Here is a 17,277-nt window from a genome sequence, read left to right on the forward strand (position 1 = left end):
GTCAATTTCTCCCATTTTAATTTGGTTTCAGGCATGATTTTCATATTGCCCACATCTGTTACTTGCCACAGGCGAGTTTGAATAAGCATCACATGCTTGAAACCAAGCTGTTTACCCACAATTTTGTTCGGCCCATTATTGGGGGTTTTGTGCAAAATTATGTCCAATTTTCCCTTTTTTCCCTGTTTTTTTGTGTTCTGTTTAAGTACATACAAGAGAAATAAATGTGTGTAGAACAAGAGACTTATATAGCAATAGTTTTCTGGGACAATTTCCAGGGTCCAACACTTTCGAGCATGACTGAGATTATATAATTTATTTTACACACACACACACACACACACACACACACACACACACACACACGATGTGGGCTATACATGATCATTGATACTGGTTTACACAAAATTACAAATCTTTATTATTTAAAATATTAAAATTACGTAGACATCAAAAATCACGAGGAATAAATAGAGCTAAGAATCCTTATATAAACACACACTTGCACATAAATAGAAAGCTGTATACACATAAGAAGTTATTTCTCCCACATAATGTCATCTTTCTTTAGTGTCATCTGAATCTTTTGCACATTTTTCAACAGTTGGAGGGAGGCCTTGCAGGTAGGGGTTGGAGTGCTTTTTGACAGAGTTTCTTCCTTTTTTCTTGGAGTATCTGGAATTTCTTTTGTTTTTGGGGTAGCTGGTATATCTGCTTTGCAAGCCTGTCCTGCAACAGCTCGTCTGGCGTTGGAAGAGAGTTTCTTCATTGACCGAGCTGCTTTCTTAAGTCGTATAACCTGAAAGAAACAAAAAGGATATTTTAAAAAAAAAATGGGCAATAATCACAGCATTGGTAGCAATGCGTTTTACCTACATAAGCAATGGAAAAGTTTCCAACAGTCATAAGGCAAAGTGACAAATTATAGGGAGGAAAGCTTTCATAATAGAAAAGAAAAAAAAATTAAATTCCTCACATTTGCTTGATGTCGTTTGAGCTTGAGAACTTGGTCACTTTTAGTTTCCATTTGTTTGATGAGACAATCCATTTCACGCTCTAAATCTTCACGTAAATCATTGTCTTTCGTATCATTTATCTGTTTCAGCAGTTCTTGATGGTCACTTAAAAGAGAAACATATAGAGCGGGTGAAATAAGCATTGAATACGTCACCAGTTTTCTTTTACTAAAATCAAGATCATTTTTATTAAAAACAGAAAATGTTTAAATTTACATTCACAATGAACACAAATAAACCAAACAGTAAACAATACACCTGCAGTTTAAATATTCTGTATACCTTACTGGAAAAACGTCAGATCAGTACATATAATATTCGTTTAGAGTATTGAATATTAATACCAGTTTTGTGCCAACCAACCCCACTTTATTGTTATCTTAATATATTATCCCAGTTCAAGCAATATCATCTACGGGGTGTATAATAAGAGACATTCCAAAAACATTAGTAGCAACCTACCCACTCACAAGGGGTAGCAATTGATCTATTACACTGTCCTAAAGTAGTGTGGGGGAAGGAAGTCCCTTAGTATCCAACCACATTTGCCATCTCTTATAGAAGTTACTCAAAGCGTTTCTTTTTAGATACACACCCCTTTCCAGACAGATCATATAATTCATTCTATCCCTAAGTTCTCTTATAAGACAAAACAATCACTGATCTCGGGGAGACCAGCCAGAGAAAACACTGCAAGCAGCCAGCGAGGGCGCTCAACACAGTGAAATCCTAGGTACATTGCCCCCTGGGAAATATGCAAATCAAAAAAGTCCGTGGAGCCTCTGTTGGGAGTCTCGACACAGAAACCAGCCAGAGGGATATCTGGCTGGTTTCTGTGTCGAGACTCCCCAACAGAGGCACCACAGACTTTTTTGATTAAGTTCTCTTATAGTCAGAGGGGTGGGGGTGTTGCATCTAGTCAGTGGTAGACCAAAAACTACCCGACCTGAGATAGAAGGCGTGAAAACCCAACACCACCGGCAAGCCCAAGTCAGACCCTTCTTCATGCAGACCCAAGACACAGACCCATGGGTCTGGCTGCATCTGTATACCAAACACCTGTCTTCTTAGGTCTAAAGTGGCCCTCCAATGATTCTCGATGTTCCCACACATCCTCATCATGGCATTAGGTTTTTTTCATTTTCCTGCTCACATCTAGGACACAGATCATCAACTCAAAAGCCGATCTTTTATAACAGGCTAGGTGTCCTATATGACCCATGAAGTAAAAAAGTTCAGATAGCCTCTGGCTCTCACAGACAGCCGGTGGTCTGTGCCAAAATAGTTGTCCATTGGTCATCTGTCATAGGGCCCAGGTCTTGTTCCCATTTACATCTAACCTGCATTGGGAATTTATTTAAATATTTGGGCAGTATATTCTTATATAACATGAATATAAAACCTAGAGAGTCACTAGATGTGAGAAAATTGGTAAGAGTATGATTATATTCTATTTCAATACCCATCTGACGTATTTGCCTCTCAACTGCACGTCTCAGCTGTAGGTATTGATAGAAGGAAGTATATGGTAGTATGAACCCGGTTTGGATCTGTGCAAAGATTTTAAATATATTAGGAAATAGTTGGTACACCACCTGTACACCTTATCCTCCCACATTTACTGACATTACTTTTTACAATTCTAAAACTTTGATTATACCACAAAAGATGGTATTCTGTTATCCTAATGACTCCCAACAAATCTTCCCCCTATCCCATACCTTGTAGATGATTGCTAATGTTGGGTGTGTTATTCCATCTCCATGCACATGCGCCACCTTGAAAAAGCTTCACGATTTACCTCCATTTTGTGTTTTCTTTTATCAGATAATCTGTCCGCTGAATCACGTTCCCCATCCATTCCCCACCGTATAAAATGTTGCATTTGTGAGGATATGTAATATAACCTTGGGTTGGGTACCACCAGTCCTCAATCCTCTATTTCTCTGCTGAATTTCAAGTCGAATTCTAACCTGCTGTTTTTTTACAAATAAGTTCCCTGAACAGGGTGTTAATTGTCTTAAAGAACTGCATATGAATCCAGACTGGAGCATTATGAAGAAGGTAAAACAATTTGGGCATCAACAACATTTTAATTAAATTCACCCGTCCAGCAACAGACAGCGGAAGATGGCATCAGGCATTAACCTTAATCCTGAACGGAGCCAAGAGTAGTTCTAGGTTAAGGGAGTGGAAATCCTGCAGCCCAGTGTTCACCACTATCCCAAACTCTTAAAATGTATCTACGATCAGTATTTGTATTTGTAGAGTGGAGAATACTGATGGGATTGGATCTGATAGGGCTGATTTTGACCAGTTAATTAGGAGTCCAGACCATCTGCCAATTTCTTTAATAATGTTCATTGCTGGCACTATAGACACCTTTAGCTCTTTCAGGAATAGCAGTAAGTCATCCCTAGAGAGATACTTTTGTGTTCCAGGGACCCGATCCTAAAGCCATTAATCTGTGGCATTGTACTGTAAAACCACAGGCATTTCAACCCCCGCCACGAATAGCAAAGGAGAAAGAGGGCAACCCTGTCTTCTCCCTCTGGCCAACCCACCAGATTCAGATGTGCAACCATTAAAACATATTTTGGGCCTTGTTGAAGCATATTAGTTTAACCCAATTTATAAATCAGGACCCCAGACTCATCCTCACCAGAACTGCCCACAGGAAACTATTCGATACTGTCAAAGGCCTTAGCCGCATCCAGTGACAGGGTCACCCTCTCTCCATATTCCCCAGAGCTAAGGTGCAGGCCCCAAAACATACATCTGAGAATAGATGTAGGTTCACTCAGAATGAACCCTGCCAGATCTTCATGCATCATGGAAAGAATCATCAGAGATAATCTGTTAGCCAGTACCTTTGCGATCAGTTTAACATCTGCTGAACAAAGCGAGAAAGGATGATAGGACTCTGGCATAGCTAGGTTCTTCCCTGGTTTTAAAATCACTATAATTATTGCCTCCCTCATTGATGTAGTGAGATATCTCCGCTCTTCAGCCTCCTTAAGCACAGGCAAAAAGTTTGGGCAACAACACAGGACTATAAGTTTTTAAAAAAATTCTCCTGGCAAACTATCTACTCCAGGACTCTTTTCATTTGGGTTTGACAAAGTGCCTCCGCCAACTCTAAATCTCCATTCAGGGACACCCACTCTCCATCCGTCAATCGAAAAAGGGGATTATCAGCCAAAAATTCAGTCACTTCTTCCTTCCTAAAACCTTAGGAGGAGTATAGCGGAGTAGAATGATTACATAAAGCTTTTACTATTCCCTCATTATTCTGCACCAGCTCAATACTGTGTCTCAGGCTAGTAATGCAAGACAGGCCCTCTTGTGCCTTAGTAATTGTGGCTAAGAGATGTTCCATACCCTTACCTTCTGTGTTAGAGGCCAGAGCCAATATATGTTCATTTAACAAGTTTTGAGCACTCTCAATGGTCTGTTTAGTTTAAATCAGTGGGGTGCAGTACTAACCTATTTTCCGCGTCCACTAAAGATTTTATTCTGGGTTCTCTCTCTTGTTTTAGCCTTCCTGGCGAATATTTCCCTGATGTATAGCATCTGGACATAAGCCTTCATGGTATCCCACACTATATGATTAGATGCAGATTCTTTGTCGTGAAAATATTCCACAATACTCGTATTAAGGTATCCTCCTACCAGTTGAATCCAGAAAGGATTAAGATGCCAGGAGACTCTGGTCAGTCGGCTCATCTTCAAATGTTAGTTGGAACAGTAGGGGGGAGTGGTCCGAAACCCCCTAGCCAAATAGGCAAATGTGCTTACATGAGGCATATTATCTGAGGGTTACCAATAGCCAGGACTATAATCGACAAGGACCGGTGGGAACTCGAGCAACAGGAGAACTGTCGCGTCTGCGGGTTCCTAATACGCCAAAGATCAGCATATCTCAAATTCATCTATGACTTTGGCAAAAGAAGTGGGCGAGGCACCTTCAGGCATATCTCTCGTATGTAATTTGCCCCAATGGGGATGCATGTCATTATTAAAGTCTCCAAGCAAGAGAAGAGGGACTACAGGTTAATTAATTAAATTAATTAATAAAATTAAATATGAGTTTCAATATGTCGCTTGTATAAGGCAGTGATCTATATATTGCAACTAAAATGAATTTGCCATCTGCCCTCCAGATCAACAGAGAATTCAACAGAAAAACTGAACCATTTTGTGTAAGAAGATGCCAACTACCCTAGAATGCATGGAATAAATTGAGTGATATTCACACATTATCTATATTCACTAGTGGATATTCTCCTTTACCAAGTGTGTTTCAGAAATGCATATAGTTCGTTGCAATTGTCTGAGATACGTAAATATAGCTTCTTTGTTGATGTTTCACCCATCCCTCTAACGTTCCAAGCTACGATAAGCTTCTCGAAGACCCCCACCAAGCGTAAATTGCTCCTACGTGACCGGCTCTCCAGGTCTTCTATTTTGGCAAGCAGCAAGGAGGTATTATGGATTGCTTTACCAAGGTCCCAGGTTAGCGGAGGAAACTTGTCAACTGCAGAGCTGACCCGCTCCTGCAGGGCCCCCAATCTCACATTAATCCCTTGCAGCTCTCGCTTAATACAGGATACAGCCATCTCTATGATCCCATCTCTATGCGCAGCGTAGCATTGCAGGTGTTCACTGCCATCAGCACGTTATTCAGTGTCGGTTCAGGTGTCCCAGATCCTCTACTGTCCCCTATAGTCACAGAGATTATCCTTCAGAGAATTGCTGAGGAGCTCCCTGTAACTGTGTAGGGCAGGCCTTGGCCATATTACTCACTGCGCCCAAGCCTGCGAGATCCTCTCCTGCCTTCAGGTCCTGCTCAGTTTTCTTCTCCATCTCTGGAGTGCAAAGAAGGGAATTTTGTTTACTTACCGTAAATTCCTTTTCTTCTAGCTCCTATTGGGAGACCCAGACAATTGGGTGTATAGCTTCTGCCTCCGGAGGCCACACAAAGTATTACACTTTAAAAAGTGTAACCCCTCCCCTCTGCCTATACACCCCCCGTGCATCACGGGCTCCTCAGTTTTGGTGCAAAAGCAGGAAGGAGGATACTTATAAATTGGTCTAAGGTAAATTCAATCCGAAGGATGTTCGGAGAACTGAAAACCATGAACCAAAAGAACAATTCAACATGAACAACATGTGTACACAAAAGAACAACAGCCCGAAGGGAACAGGGGCGGGTGCTGGGTCTCCCAATAGGAGCTAGAAGAAAAGGAATTTACGGTAAGTAAACAAAATTCCCTTCTTTGTCGCTCCATTGGGAGACCCAGACAATTGGGACGTCCAAAAGCAGTCCCTGGGTGGGTAAAAGAATACCCTGATAAAAAGAGCCAACCACGGCCCTCCTCTTACAGGTGGGCAACCGCCGCCTGAAGGACTAGCCTACCTAGACTGGCATCCGCCGAAGCATAGGTATGCACCTGATAGTGTTTCGTGAAAGTGTGCAGACTAGACCAGGTAGCTGCCTGACACACCTGCTGAGCCGTCGCCCGGTGCCGCAATGCCCAGGACGCACCCACGGCTCTGGTAGAATGGGCTTTCAGCCCTGAAGGAATCGGAAGCCCAGAAGAACGGTAGGCTTCAAAAATCGGTTCCTTGATCCACCGAGCCAAGGTTGACTTGGAAGCCTGCGACCCCTTACGCTGGCCAGCGACAAGGACAAAGGGCGCATCAGAACGGCGCAGTGGCGTCGTGCGAGACACGTAGATCCGGAGTGCTCTCACTAGATCTAACAAATGCAAATCCTTTTCACATTGGTGAATTGGATGAGGGCAAAATGAAGGTAAGGAAATATCCTGATTGAGATGAAAAGGGGACACCACTTTGGGGAGAAAGTCCGGGACCGGACGCAGAACCACCTTATCCTGGTGAAATACCAGGAAGGGGGCTTTGCATGACAGCGCTGCAAGCTCTGACACTCTTCGGAGTGATGTGACTGCCACTAGAAATGCCACCTTCTGCGAAAGACGTGATAGAGAGACATCCTTCAGCGGCTCGAAAGGTGGTTTCTGAAGAGCCCGTAGAACCCTGTTGAGATCCCAGGGTTCCAGTGGACGCTTGTAAGGTGGAACTATGTGGCAAGCTCCCTGCAGGAACGTGCGGACCTGCGGAAGCCTGGCTAGACGCTTTTGAAAAAAACACGGAAAGCGCCGAGACTTGTCCCTTGAGAGAGCCGAGAGACAAACCCTTGTCCATTCTGGATTGAAGGAAGGAAAGAAACGTGGGTAAGGCAAACGGCCAGGGGGTAAACCCCTTATCAGAGCACCAGGCTAAGAAGATCCTCCAAGCCCTGTGATAGATCTTGGCTGACGTTGGTTTCCTGGCCTGTCTCATAGTGGCAATGACCTCTTGAGATAACCCTGAGGACGCTAGGAGCCAGGACTCAATGGCCACACAGTCAGGTTGAGGGCCGCAGAATTCAGATGGAAAAATGGCCCTTGAGACAGCAAGTCTGGTCGGTCTGGGAGCGCCCACGGTTGACCCACCGTGAGGTGCCACAGGTCCGGGTACCACGACCTCCTCGGCCAGTCTGGAGCGACGAGGATGGCGCGGCGGCAGTCGGACCTGATCTTGCGCAACACTCTGGGCAGCATTGCCAGAGGAGGGAATACATACGGCAGTCGAAACTGCGACCAATCCTGACCTAAGGCGTCCGCCGCCAGAGCTCTGTGATCCTGAGACCGTGCCATGAATGCCGGGACTTTGTTGTTGTGCCGAGACGCCATTAGATCGACGTCCGGCGTTCCCCAGCGGCAACAGATCTCTTGAAACACGTCCGGGTGAAGAGACCATTCCCCTGCGTCCATGCCCTGGCGACTGAGAAAGTCTGCTTCCCAGTTTTCTACGCCTGGGATGTGAACCGCGGAGATGGTGGAGGCTGTGGCCTCCGCCCACAGCAGAATCCGCCGAACTTCTTGGAAGGCTTGACGACTGCGAGTGCCGCCCTGGTGGTTGATGTACGCGACCGCCGTGGCGTTGTCCGACTGTATGCGGATCTGCCTGCCCTCCAGCCACCGATGGAACGCTTTTAGGGCTAGATACACTGCCCTTATCTCCAGAACATTGATCTGAAGGGAGGACTCTGTCGGAGACCAGGTTCCCTGAGCCTTGTGGTGGAGAAAAACCGCTCCCCACCCTGACAGACTCGCGTCCGTCGTGACCACAGCCCAGTATGCGGGCAGGAAAGATTTTCCCTTCGACAGGGAAGTGGGAAGAAGCCACCACTGAAGAGAGGTCTTGGCTGCCAGAGAAAGAGAGACGTTCCTGTCTAAGGACGTCGACCTCTTGTCCCATTTGCTGAGAATGTCCCATTGGAGTGGACGCAGATGAAACTGCGCAAAGGGAACTGCCTCCATTGCTGCCACCATCTTCCCCAGGAAGTGCATGAGGCGCCTCAAGGGGTGTGACTGGGCCCGAAGGAGAGATTGCACCCCTGTTTGCAGCGAACGCTGTTTGTCCAGCGGTAGCTTGACTATCGCTGAGAGAGTATGAAACTCCATCCCGAGGTAAGTCAGTGATTGGGTCGGAGTCAATTTTGACTTTGGGAAATTGATGATCCACCCGAACCTCTGGAGCATCTCCAGAGCCACGGTCAGACTGTGTTGACATGCCACCCGGGAGGGTGCCTTGACTAGGAGATCGTCTAAGTAAGGGATCACCGAGTGGCCCTGAGAATGTAGGACCGCCACCACGGATGCCATGACCTTGGTGAAGACCCGTGGGGCTGTCGCCAGGCCGAAAGGCAGTGCCACAAACTGAAGGTGTTCGTCCCCAATGGCGAAACGCAGGAAGCGTTGATGCTCTGGAGCGATCGGCACGTGGAGATAGGCATCCCTGATGTCGATTGATGCCAGGAAGTCTCCTTGGGACATCGAAGCGATGACAGAGCGGAGGGATTCCATGCGAAACCGCCTGGTTCTCACGTCTGTTGAGCAATTTGAGGTCCAAAACGGGACGGAATGAACCGTCCTTTTTTGGTACCATGAACAGGTTCGAGTAAAAACCGCGACCACGTTCCTGAAGGGGAACGGGGAACACAACTCCTTCTGTCTTCAGAGTGTCCACCGCCTGAAAAAGTGCAACGGTTCGCTCGGGGGGCGGAGATGTTCTGAAAAAACGAGTCGGAGGACGAGAGCTGAACTCTATCCTGTAACCGCGAGACAGAATGTCCCTCACCCATCGGTCTTGGACATGTGGCCACCAGGCGTCGCAAAAGCGGGAGAGCCTGCCACCGACCGAGGATGCGGTTTGGGGAGGCCGAAAGTCATGAGGAGGCCGCCTTGGAGACGGTGCCTCCGGCGGTCTTTGGAGGACGTGACTTAGACCGCCATGCAGAAGAGTTTCTCTGGCTCTTCTGTGGCCTGTTGGACGATGAGGATTGGGACCTGGCTGAGGGCCGAAAGGACCGAAACCTCGCTTGAATTTTTCGTTGCTGAGGTCTCTTTGGTTTGGGCTGGGGTAAGGACGAGTCCTTTCCCTTGGATTGCTTAATAATTTCATCCAATTGTTCGCCAAACAATCGGTCGCCAGAAAAAGGCAAACCGGTCAAGAACTTCTTGGAAGCAGAGTCTGCCTTCCATTCGCGTAGCCACATGGCCCTGCGGACTGCCACCGAATTGGCGGATGCTACCGCTGTACAGCTAGCCGAGTCCAGGACAGCATTCATGGCGTAGGATGAAAATACCGACGCCTGAGACGTTAAAGACGCTACTTGCGGAGCAGAGGTACGGGTGACCGCATTAATCTCAGACAGACAAGCTGAGATAGCCTGGAGTGCCCACACTGCTGCAAAGGCTGGGGCAAAGGACGCGCCTATGGCTTCATAGATGGATTTCATTAGGAGCTCTATCTGCCTGTCCGTGGCATCCTTGAGCGTTGAACCGTCAGCCACTGCTACTACGGATCTAGCCGCCAGTCTAGAGACTGGAGGATCCACCTTGGGACATTGAGCCCAACCCTTAACTACGTCAGAGGGGAAGGGGTAACGTGTGTCATTAAGGCGTTTAGTAAAGCGCTTGTCCGGGAAAGCCCTGTGCTTCTGGACAGCATCTCTGAAGTTCGAGTGATCGAAGAAAAAACTCCGAGTACGTTTGGGAAACCTAAATTGGTGTTTCTCCTGCTGTGCTGCAGACTCCTCTATAGGTAGAGCTGGGGGAGAAAGATCTAGCACCTGGTTGATGGACGCTATAAGGTCATTTACTATGGCGTCCCCTTCAGGTGTATCAAGATTGAGAGCAACGTCAGGGTCAGAGTCCTGGGCTGCGACCTCCGCCTCATCCTCTAGAGAGTCCTCAAGCTGAGACCCCGAACAGCGTGATGAAGTCGGGGAAGATTCTAAGCGAGCCCGCTTAGCCGGTCTGGGACTGCGGTCCGTGCCGGAGTCCTCCACGTAATAACTAGAGGCCACCCCAGGAGCACGCTTCGTCGCAGACCGAGAGGGGCCTGGGGGCGATCCCGCAGTGCCCGGGGCCTGTGTAAGGGCCGGTCTGGGCTGCAAAGCTTCTAGTATCTTAGCAGACCATTTGTCCATAAACTGAGCCATGGATTGTGAAAGTGACTCAGAGAGTTTCTCAGCAAAAGCTGCAAACTCTGTGCCTGCCGCCTGGACAGGGGAAGCCGGCGGTTCTACCTGGGCCGAGGGTCCCACCAGTGCCCCAGGCTCCGGCTGAGCGAGTGCCACATGGCCCGAGCATTGCTCACAGTGAGGGTAGGTGGAACCTGCAGGTAGCATAGCCGCACAAGAGGTACAGGTTGCAAAATAACCCTGTGTCTTGGCACCCTTGCTCCTTGTGAACGACATGCTGTAGTCTCCCAGGAGAGTGATCACTGAGTGATATATAGCCACAAGCTAACAGTACAGCCGAACCGAGAAAATGTATACAATATAATATATATATATATATATATATATATATATATATATATATATATATATATATATATATATATATATACACAGTTCAGCACTCTAGGGGGCCCAGCACCGGTGGGAAGAAGCCACCTGGCTTACCGACCGCTCAAGCAGTGTGTGGCCACCAGATTCCCTGCCTCGGGTCTCCCAGAGGTGTTGCCAGAAGTCCTCCACCGGCAGAATGTGCTTAAAACATGGCCGTCGGCGTTCACATGGGAGGAGGGAGCCGTGGGCGTAACCACAAAAGTGCGGGAATCTGGTGCCCCAGAGTGAATAGTGAGGGGGGCGGAGGACAGCCAAGTGTGCTCCAGCCCTCACTGTCGGCGTCAGACCGACCGTCCCGCCCTTCCCCCTGACTGGCAGGCCCGGGGGCGGGAGTTTAAGGCACTAGGCCGCAAAAGCCGGGGACTAAAGTTAAAAACCGCGGCCGGCAAGCAGGTGCGGTCGGCGCGGTAGTCCCGGTCTCATACCAACAGCGCAGTCGCTGCAGCGTCTGAGGTCAAGGTGTTCCATGCACTGTCCCCAAGGGGACACAGAGTACCTGTAGATGCAGGGCCCTGTCCCTGATGATACTCAGTCTCCTGTCCGACAGGATCCCACAGGGGCTGCGGAGGGAGCCCGGTCCCAGTGCCTGGATGACCGGATAGGATCCCACTTCTCCCAGAGCCCCTAAGGGATGGGGAAGGAAAACGGCATGTGGCTCCGGCCTGTGTACCCGCAATGGGTACCTCAACCTTAACAACACCGCCGAGGGAGCATGCCGGGAGCCCTGTTAGGGCCCTCTTTTCTTCCATCCGATATAATCAGCAGCTGCTGCTGACTAAAAATGGGAGCATGAGTGCATGTGTGCCTCCTTCAACACAAAGCATAAAACTGAGGAGCCCGTGATGCACGGGGGGGGGTGTATAGGCAGAGGGGAGGGGTTACACTTTTTAAAGTGTAATACTTTGTGTGGCCTCCGGAGGCAGAAGCTATACACCCAATTGTCTGGGTCTCCCAATGGAGCGACAAAGAAAGGGGGGAATGTTCGGGGGGGGCGGGGGGGGAGACAAATCTTCAAAGGCGTGCTGCAGCGTCCGAAGCTGTGCCTTGGCCAGCAGTGCCACGCACTGGCACCATATTGGATGGGACGCCTCGCGATCCCACAATTCCTCCTATTCTCTCCCTCCGTGGCTCATGCTGCTTTCTGCCTCTCCGGATGGTCCCCTGCTGTGCCCAGCTAACATCCACACTATAAATGCAGGTGTATAGGAAATTATAATGATCAAATAAGTATAGGTAATTATACCCGGCGGCTCAGGATGTAATGAGCATTTTAAGCGGGAGCTCTTCTCCGATGCATCTGCCTCACATGCCGCTTAGAAAACTGGTGATGTGAGGAGCGTGGCCTAAGTAAATATATTTTTCAAGGTGCTATTGACATAAATATCTCACCAGATGTCGGTAAGAAACCATTCAATCCACAAAAGGCAAAGAAATTAAATAATAGACGTCTATAAATTTACTGATGTGTAATAATTAGAAATGACACAGTGAAAAGTATTGAACACAAGAAGGAGACCTTCGCAACTACGGAAGGTTCCAGTAAACACTGTTGGGGCCATAGTCCATAAGTGAAAAAAACATAATTTCTCTATAAACCAGCCACAAACAAGTGCACGCTGCAAGACAGAGGAGTAAAAAGAATTCAGAAGAGAAGAGTTGTCCAAGAGCGACAAACAACCTGTGGGGAGCTAGAGAAAGACCTGGAATCAGCAGGCACCATTGTTTCCAAGGAAGCAATAAGTAATGCACGCAACCACCATGGCCTGTATGCACAAGGCTCCATTGCTGAATAAGGCTATGTGCGCACTGGGAAATGGAATTTTCTTGAGAAAATTCCGCATGCTCTCAAAGATTACCGCACCCGCGGTAAAAAACCGCGGGAAACCGCACCCGAAAACCGCATGCGGTTTGCTGCGGTTTTACCGCTGTATTATTCGCAGTATTGCCGCGGTTTTGCCGCGTGCGGGTTGGGATGTGCTTTATTGCATTCAATGCAATAAAGCACATTGAAAAAAAAAAAAAAAGTCATTTAATTCTGAGATAGTAGATAGATAGATAGATAGATAAAGAGACAGAAGAATAGATAGAGGGATAGATAGAGGGATAGATAGATGACAGATCGCTGCATTTCCCACGGTCGGCAGTGAGTTCACATTACCGGCCGTGGGAAATGACCGGTAATTACCTCTGCTGTCTGCTGCATTCAGCCTGTGTCTGTGACAGTCGCGGCTGGATGTCAGCAGTGCAGGACGCCGGAGCCGGACCTGTGGATTATGCCGGAGCTGTGTGGATTACGCCGGAGTTTTGTTGCGGGAGGGGTTAATAAAATGGTGAACGAGGCTTGTTGGTTTTATTTAAAATAAAGGATTTTTCGGTGTCTGTGTTTTTTTTCACTTTACTTACGGGTTGATCATGTCAGCTGTCACATAGACGCTGCCATGATCAAGCCTGGGGTTAATGGCGGTGATCCACCACCATTAACCCCTTGTTATATTACCCTGACCGCCACTGCTACACGGCGGCAGGAAGAGCAGAGGACACTCCCGTTGCTGCCGCATAATGGATGCGACAGTCCCGGGGCAGCTGCGGCTGATATTCTCGGCTGCCGGAGTGGGAGTGAGGCAGGGGACATTACCCCTGCCCCTCTCCCTCCCCAGCCTGAGAATACCGGGCCGCCGCTGTGTGCTTACCTCGGCTGGACGGTAAATATGCAGCGGAGCCCACGTTCTTTTTTTTCTATATTTCCGTTTTATTTCTATGTGTGTTCTATGTGTCTGTGTCTATGTGTTCTATGTCTGTGATGTGTGTGTGTCTGATATGTGTGTGTGTTTACTCTCTGCTCCGCTTCCTCTTCCTGTAATGACATCACTTCCCTGCAAAACCGCAAGCAAGTGATGTACATTACCGGAGGTAAACCGCAAAATACCGCAGGGAATAACGCAGGAAAACGCAATGAACCGCACAGAATTTGCTGCCTGCGTTATTCCCTGCGGGATTTCACGATTACATTGGAGTCAATGGAGTGAAATCCCGCAGCGATGTGCGGAAAAGAAGTGACATGCACTTGTTTTTGCTGCAGGATTCCCGCAGCAAAACATGCAGCTGTCAAATTCCGCCCAGTGCGCACAGGATTTTTTTTCTCCATATGATTTGCTGGTGATTCACTGCAGAGATGTTATGAACATTTTCTGCAGCGAAACATGCAGCAAATCCGCGAAAAATCCGCGGCAAAATCCGGTAAGTGCGCACATAGCCTAAAAGGTATGTTTGAACGTGTTTAAATTGTTCAACAACATTTAGTTAAGCCTGTGAAATACTGGGAGAATATAGTTTGGTCAGATGAGACCAAAATTGAACTTTGGATGCCATAATACACATATTTGGAGGCCAAAAATCACTGCATATCACCTCAAAAAACACCATACCAACAGTAAAGTTTGGAAGTGGAAACATCATGGTGTGGGGCTGTTTTTCAGCATATGGCACTGGTAAACTCATAATCGAAGGGAAAAAAAAAACCAAAAACACATAGCCAAGGAAATGGAATGAGCTGGGTAAAGCTGCGGGATTATCGCACCTAATCGATGTGACAATTCTGGGTGGCTGCAGGCTGCTATTTTTAAGCTGGGGGCCCAATAACCATGGGCCTCCCCAGCCTGAGAATACCAGCCCCCAGCTTTATCATGGCTGGTATCAAAATTGGGGGGACCGTCCGCCATTATTTTAAAATAATAATTAAAAAAAAAAGCCAAGATAAGCACGCAGCTGGGGGCTGCAGCCTGTAGCCATGTTTTATCTGTGTTGGGTATGATAATATGGGGGAACCCTAAGCCAATTTTATTTATTTTTACATCAATATACGAGGGGCGATCCAAAAGTAATGATAATCGGTTATTTCTATTGCACACAGAAATTAAAATAAAATGTTTTCTTCTCTCTTAGGTACCCACTAGTCCAGGAAAATAAAAAAAAACGTAAATAGGCCACGATTCCCGGAAGCTACATTCATTTGAATATGAACTGCCGAGGAGTGAACATCAAAATGGAAAAAAACGAGCTTTCATCAAATACCTCTGCTTGAAAAAAAATGACTACCAAAGACATACACAGCGACTTGATGGGAACATTGGGGGACTCTTCTCCATATTCCTCAGTTGCATGCTGGGCCAAGGAACTTAAGCTGGGAAGAACATCGACGGTAGATGAACATCGTGAAGGACACCCATCCACGTCCCTCAATGAAGAAAACGTGAAAAAAGTTGAAGAAGTTGTATTGGCAGATCGAAGAGTGACTATCAGGCATGTAGCTGAGGTCACAGGGATCTCATATGGCAGTATTCAAAGAATCCTTGCAAAAAAGAGAATTTTGTTTACTTACCGTAAATTCTTTTTCTTATAGTTCCGTCATGGGAGACCCAGACCATGGGTGTATAGCTACTGCCTCCGGAGGACACACAAAGTTACTACACTCAAAACGTGTAGCTCCTCCCTCCTAGCATATACACCCCCTGCTAGCCAGTCCTAGCCAGTTTAGTGCAAAAGCTGAAGGAGGACATCCACCCACAAGTAGAGATAGAGTAAAACCCGGAATAACCGGAGCCTCTGTCTACAACAACAGCCGGTGAAGACACACGGAACAAGAAACCTGCCAACAGGCAATAGGGAGGGTGCTGGGTCTCCCATGACGGAACTATAAGAAAAAGAATTTACGGTAAGTAAACAAAATTCTCTTTTTCTTTATCGTTCCTATGGGAGACCCAGACCATGGGACGTCCAAAAGCAGTCCATGGGTGGGAATAAACAGACAACTGAGAAGCAGGAAAACCCAACTTCACAAATGGGCGACAAACGCCTGAAAGATGCGTCTGCCGAAGCCCGCGTCTGCCAAAGCAAGAGCATGCCTTGGATAGAGCTTCGAAAAAGTATGCAGACTAATTCGAGCTGCCGTCTGACAGACCTACTGAGCCGTAGCCTGGTGCCTGAAAGCCGAAAAGGCACCGACAGGTCGGATCAAATGTGCTCTGATCCCCAGCGGGGAAGGCACTTGAGTACACTTGTAGGCCTCGGAAATGGCCGACCTAAGCCAACGAACCAGGGTCGGCTTAGATGCCGAGAGACCGCTATGCTGACTAGCAGTCAGTACTAGAGAGAGGTGCACTGCCTAATAACGGCGGTGCGAGACACCTAGATCCGGGGCGCCCGCACCAGATCCAGGATATGCAACGCTTCCTCAAAGCGATGAACAGGAGCCGGACAAAAGGAAGGCAGGAAAATTGCCCCGGATAAGGTGGAAGCAGTAACCACCTTAGGGAAAAAAGTCCGGAGTCGGACGGAGACCACCTAGTCTTGATGCAAAAGACCAAAAAAAGGGGGTGACTCAGAGAGAGTGTAGCCAGAACTCCCTGGCAGGAAATTATAGCCACTAGAAAGACTACTTTCTGTGAAAGATGAAACAAAGAAACCTCCCTAAGAGGCGCAAAGGGGGGTTTCCGGGAACCGGGAGGACCGGATTAAGGTCCCAGGGCTCCATAGACCGCCGGAAAGGCGGAATGATGTGAGACGCGCCCTTAAAGGAGCGCACCGGAGCCAGCCGGACGATACGCCGCTGGCACATACCGACAGAACGGAGACCTGTCCCTTAATGAGGGATAGTCCTAGCTGTAGACCGGACTGTGGAAGGGACAGGAGGGTCGGCAAGGCTAAAAAGGTCCAAGGACACCTTGGAGCTCGAGTCATAGCGGAGATGACTTCAGGAAGGATACCAGAAGTCGCCAAGATCCAGGACTCAATAGCTACGCCGTCAATCTGAGAATCCAGAATTCTGACGGAAAAAACGGACCTTCTGAGAAAAGGTCTGGACGGTCCGGAAGATGCCATGGCAATCCAACGGACAGAAGGAGCAGGTCAGGATACGAAGCCTGCCTGGGTCAGTCTGGAGTAAGAGAATGACCCGACGGCCCCCTTCCCTGATCTTGTGCAGGGCTCTGGGCAAGAGGTAGAGACGAAGCTGGGATCAAACATGAACCAGTGTGTCTACTGCAAAACCTGAGGATTGTGGACCACGGTTGGACAGCTGAAATAATCTGCCCGCAGTTTTGACATCTAGGATGTGGGCTGCGGATACGGTGGACTAGGAGTCCCTTGTCCAGTGAAGAATGTTGAGGCGCTAAGATTGCCAGGCGGCTGAGTGTCCCGATCTGGAAATTGATGTAGGAAAACGCTGTCACGTTATCCGACTGAACTCGAATGTGCCTAGCCGCCAACAGATGGTGA

At 47.9% G+C, this 17,277-nt stretch overlaps 1 protein-coding gene across 4 annotated transcripts in view; it reads right to left on the reverse strand.

The window, feature by feature from the left end:
* Positions 1-397: 397 nt before the first annotated feature.
* Positions 398-17,277, reverse strand: part of CEP57L1 (centrosomal protein 57 like 1) — a 67,524-nt gene continuing 50,644 nt past the window's right edge. For all 4 annotated transcript variants that reach the window (XM_075338358.1, XM_075338356.1, XM_075338357.1 and 1 more), the window contains 2 exons: positions 977-1,121; positions 398-799 (listed from right to left, as the gene is read on the reverse strand). In XM_075338358.1, coding sequence (XP_075194473.1) covers positions 539-799; positions 977-1,121 — 406 coding nt within the window. In that variant the 3' untranslated portion in view covers positions 398-538. The remainder of the gene's footprint in view (positions 800-976; positions 1,122-17,277) is intronic.

The sequence above is a fragment of the Anomaloglossus baeobatrachus genome, chromosome 3 (assembly GCF_048569485.1).
Source record: "Anomaloglossus baeobatrachus isolate aAnoBae1 chromosome 3, aAnoBae1.hap1, whole genome shotgun sequence".
Classification (NCBI taxonomy): domain Eukaryota; kingdom Metazoa; phylum Chordata; class Amphibia; order Anura; family Aromobatidae; genus Anomaloglossus; species Anomaloglossus baeobatrachus.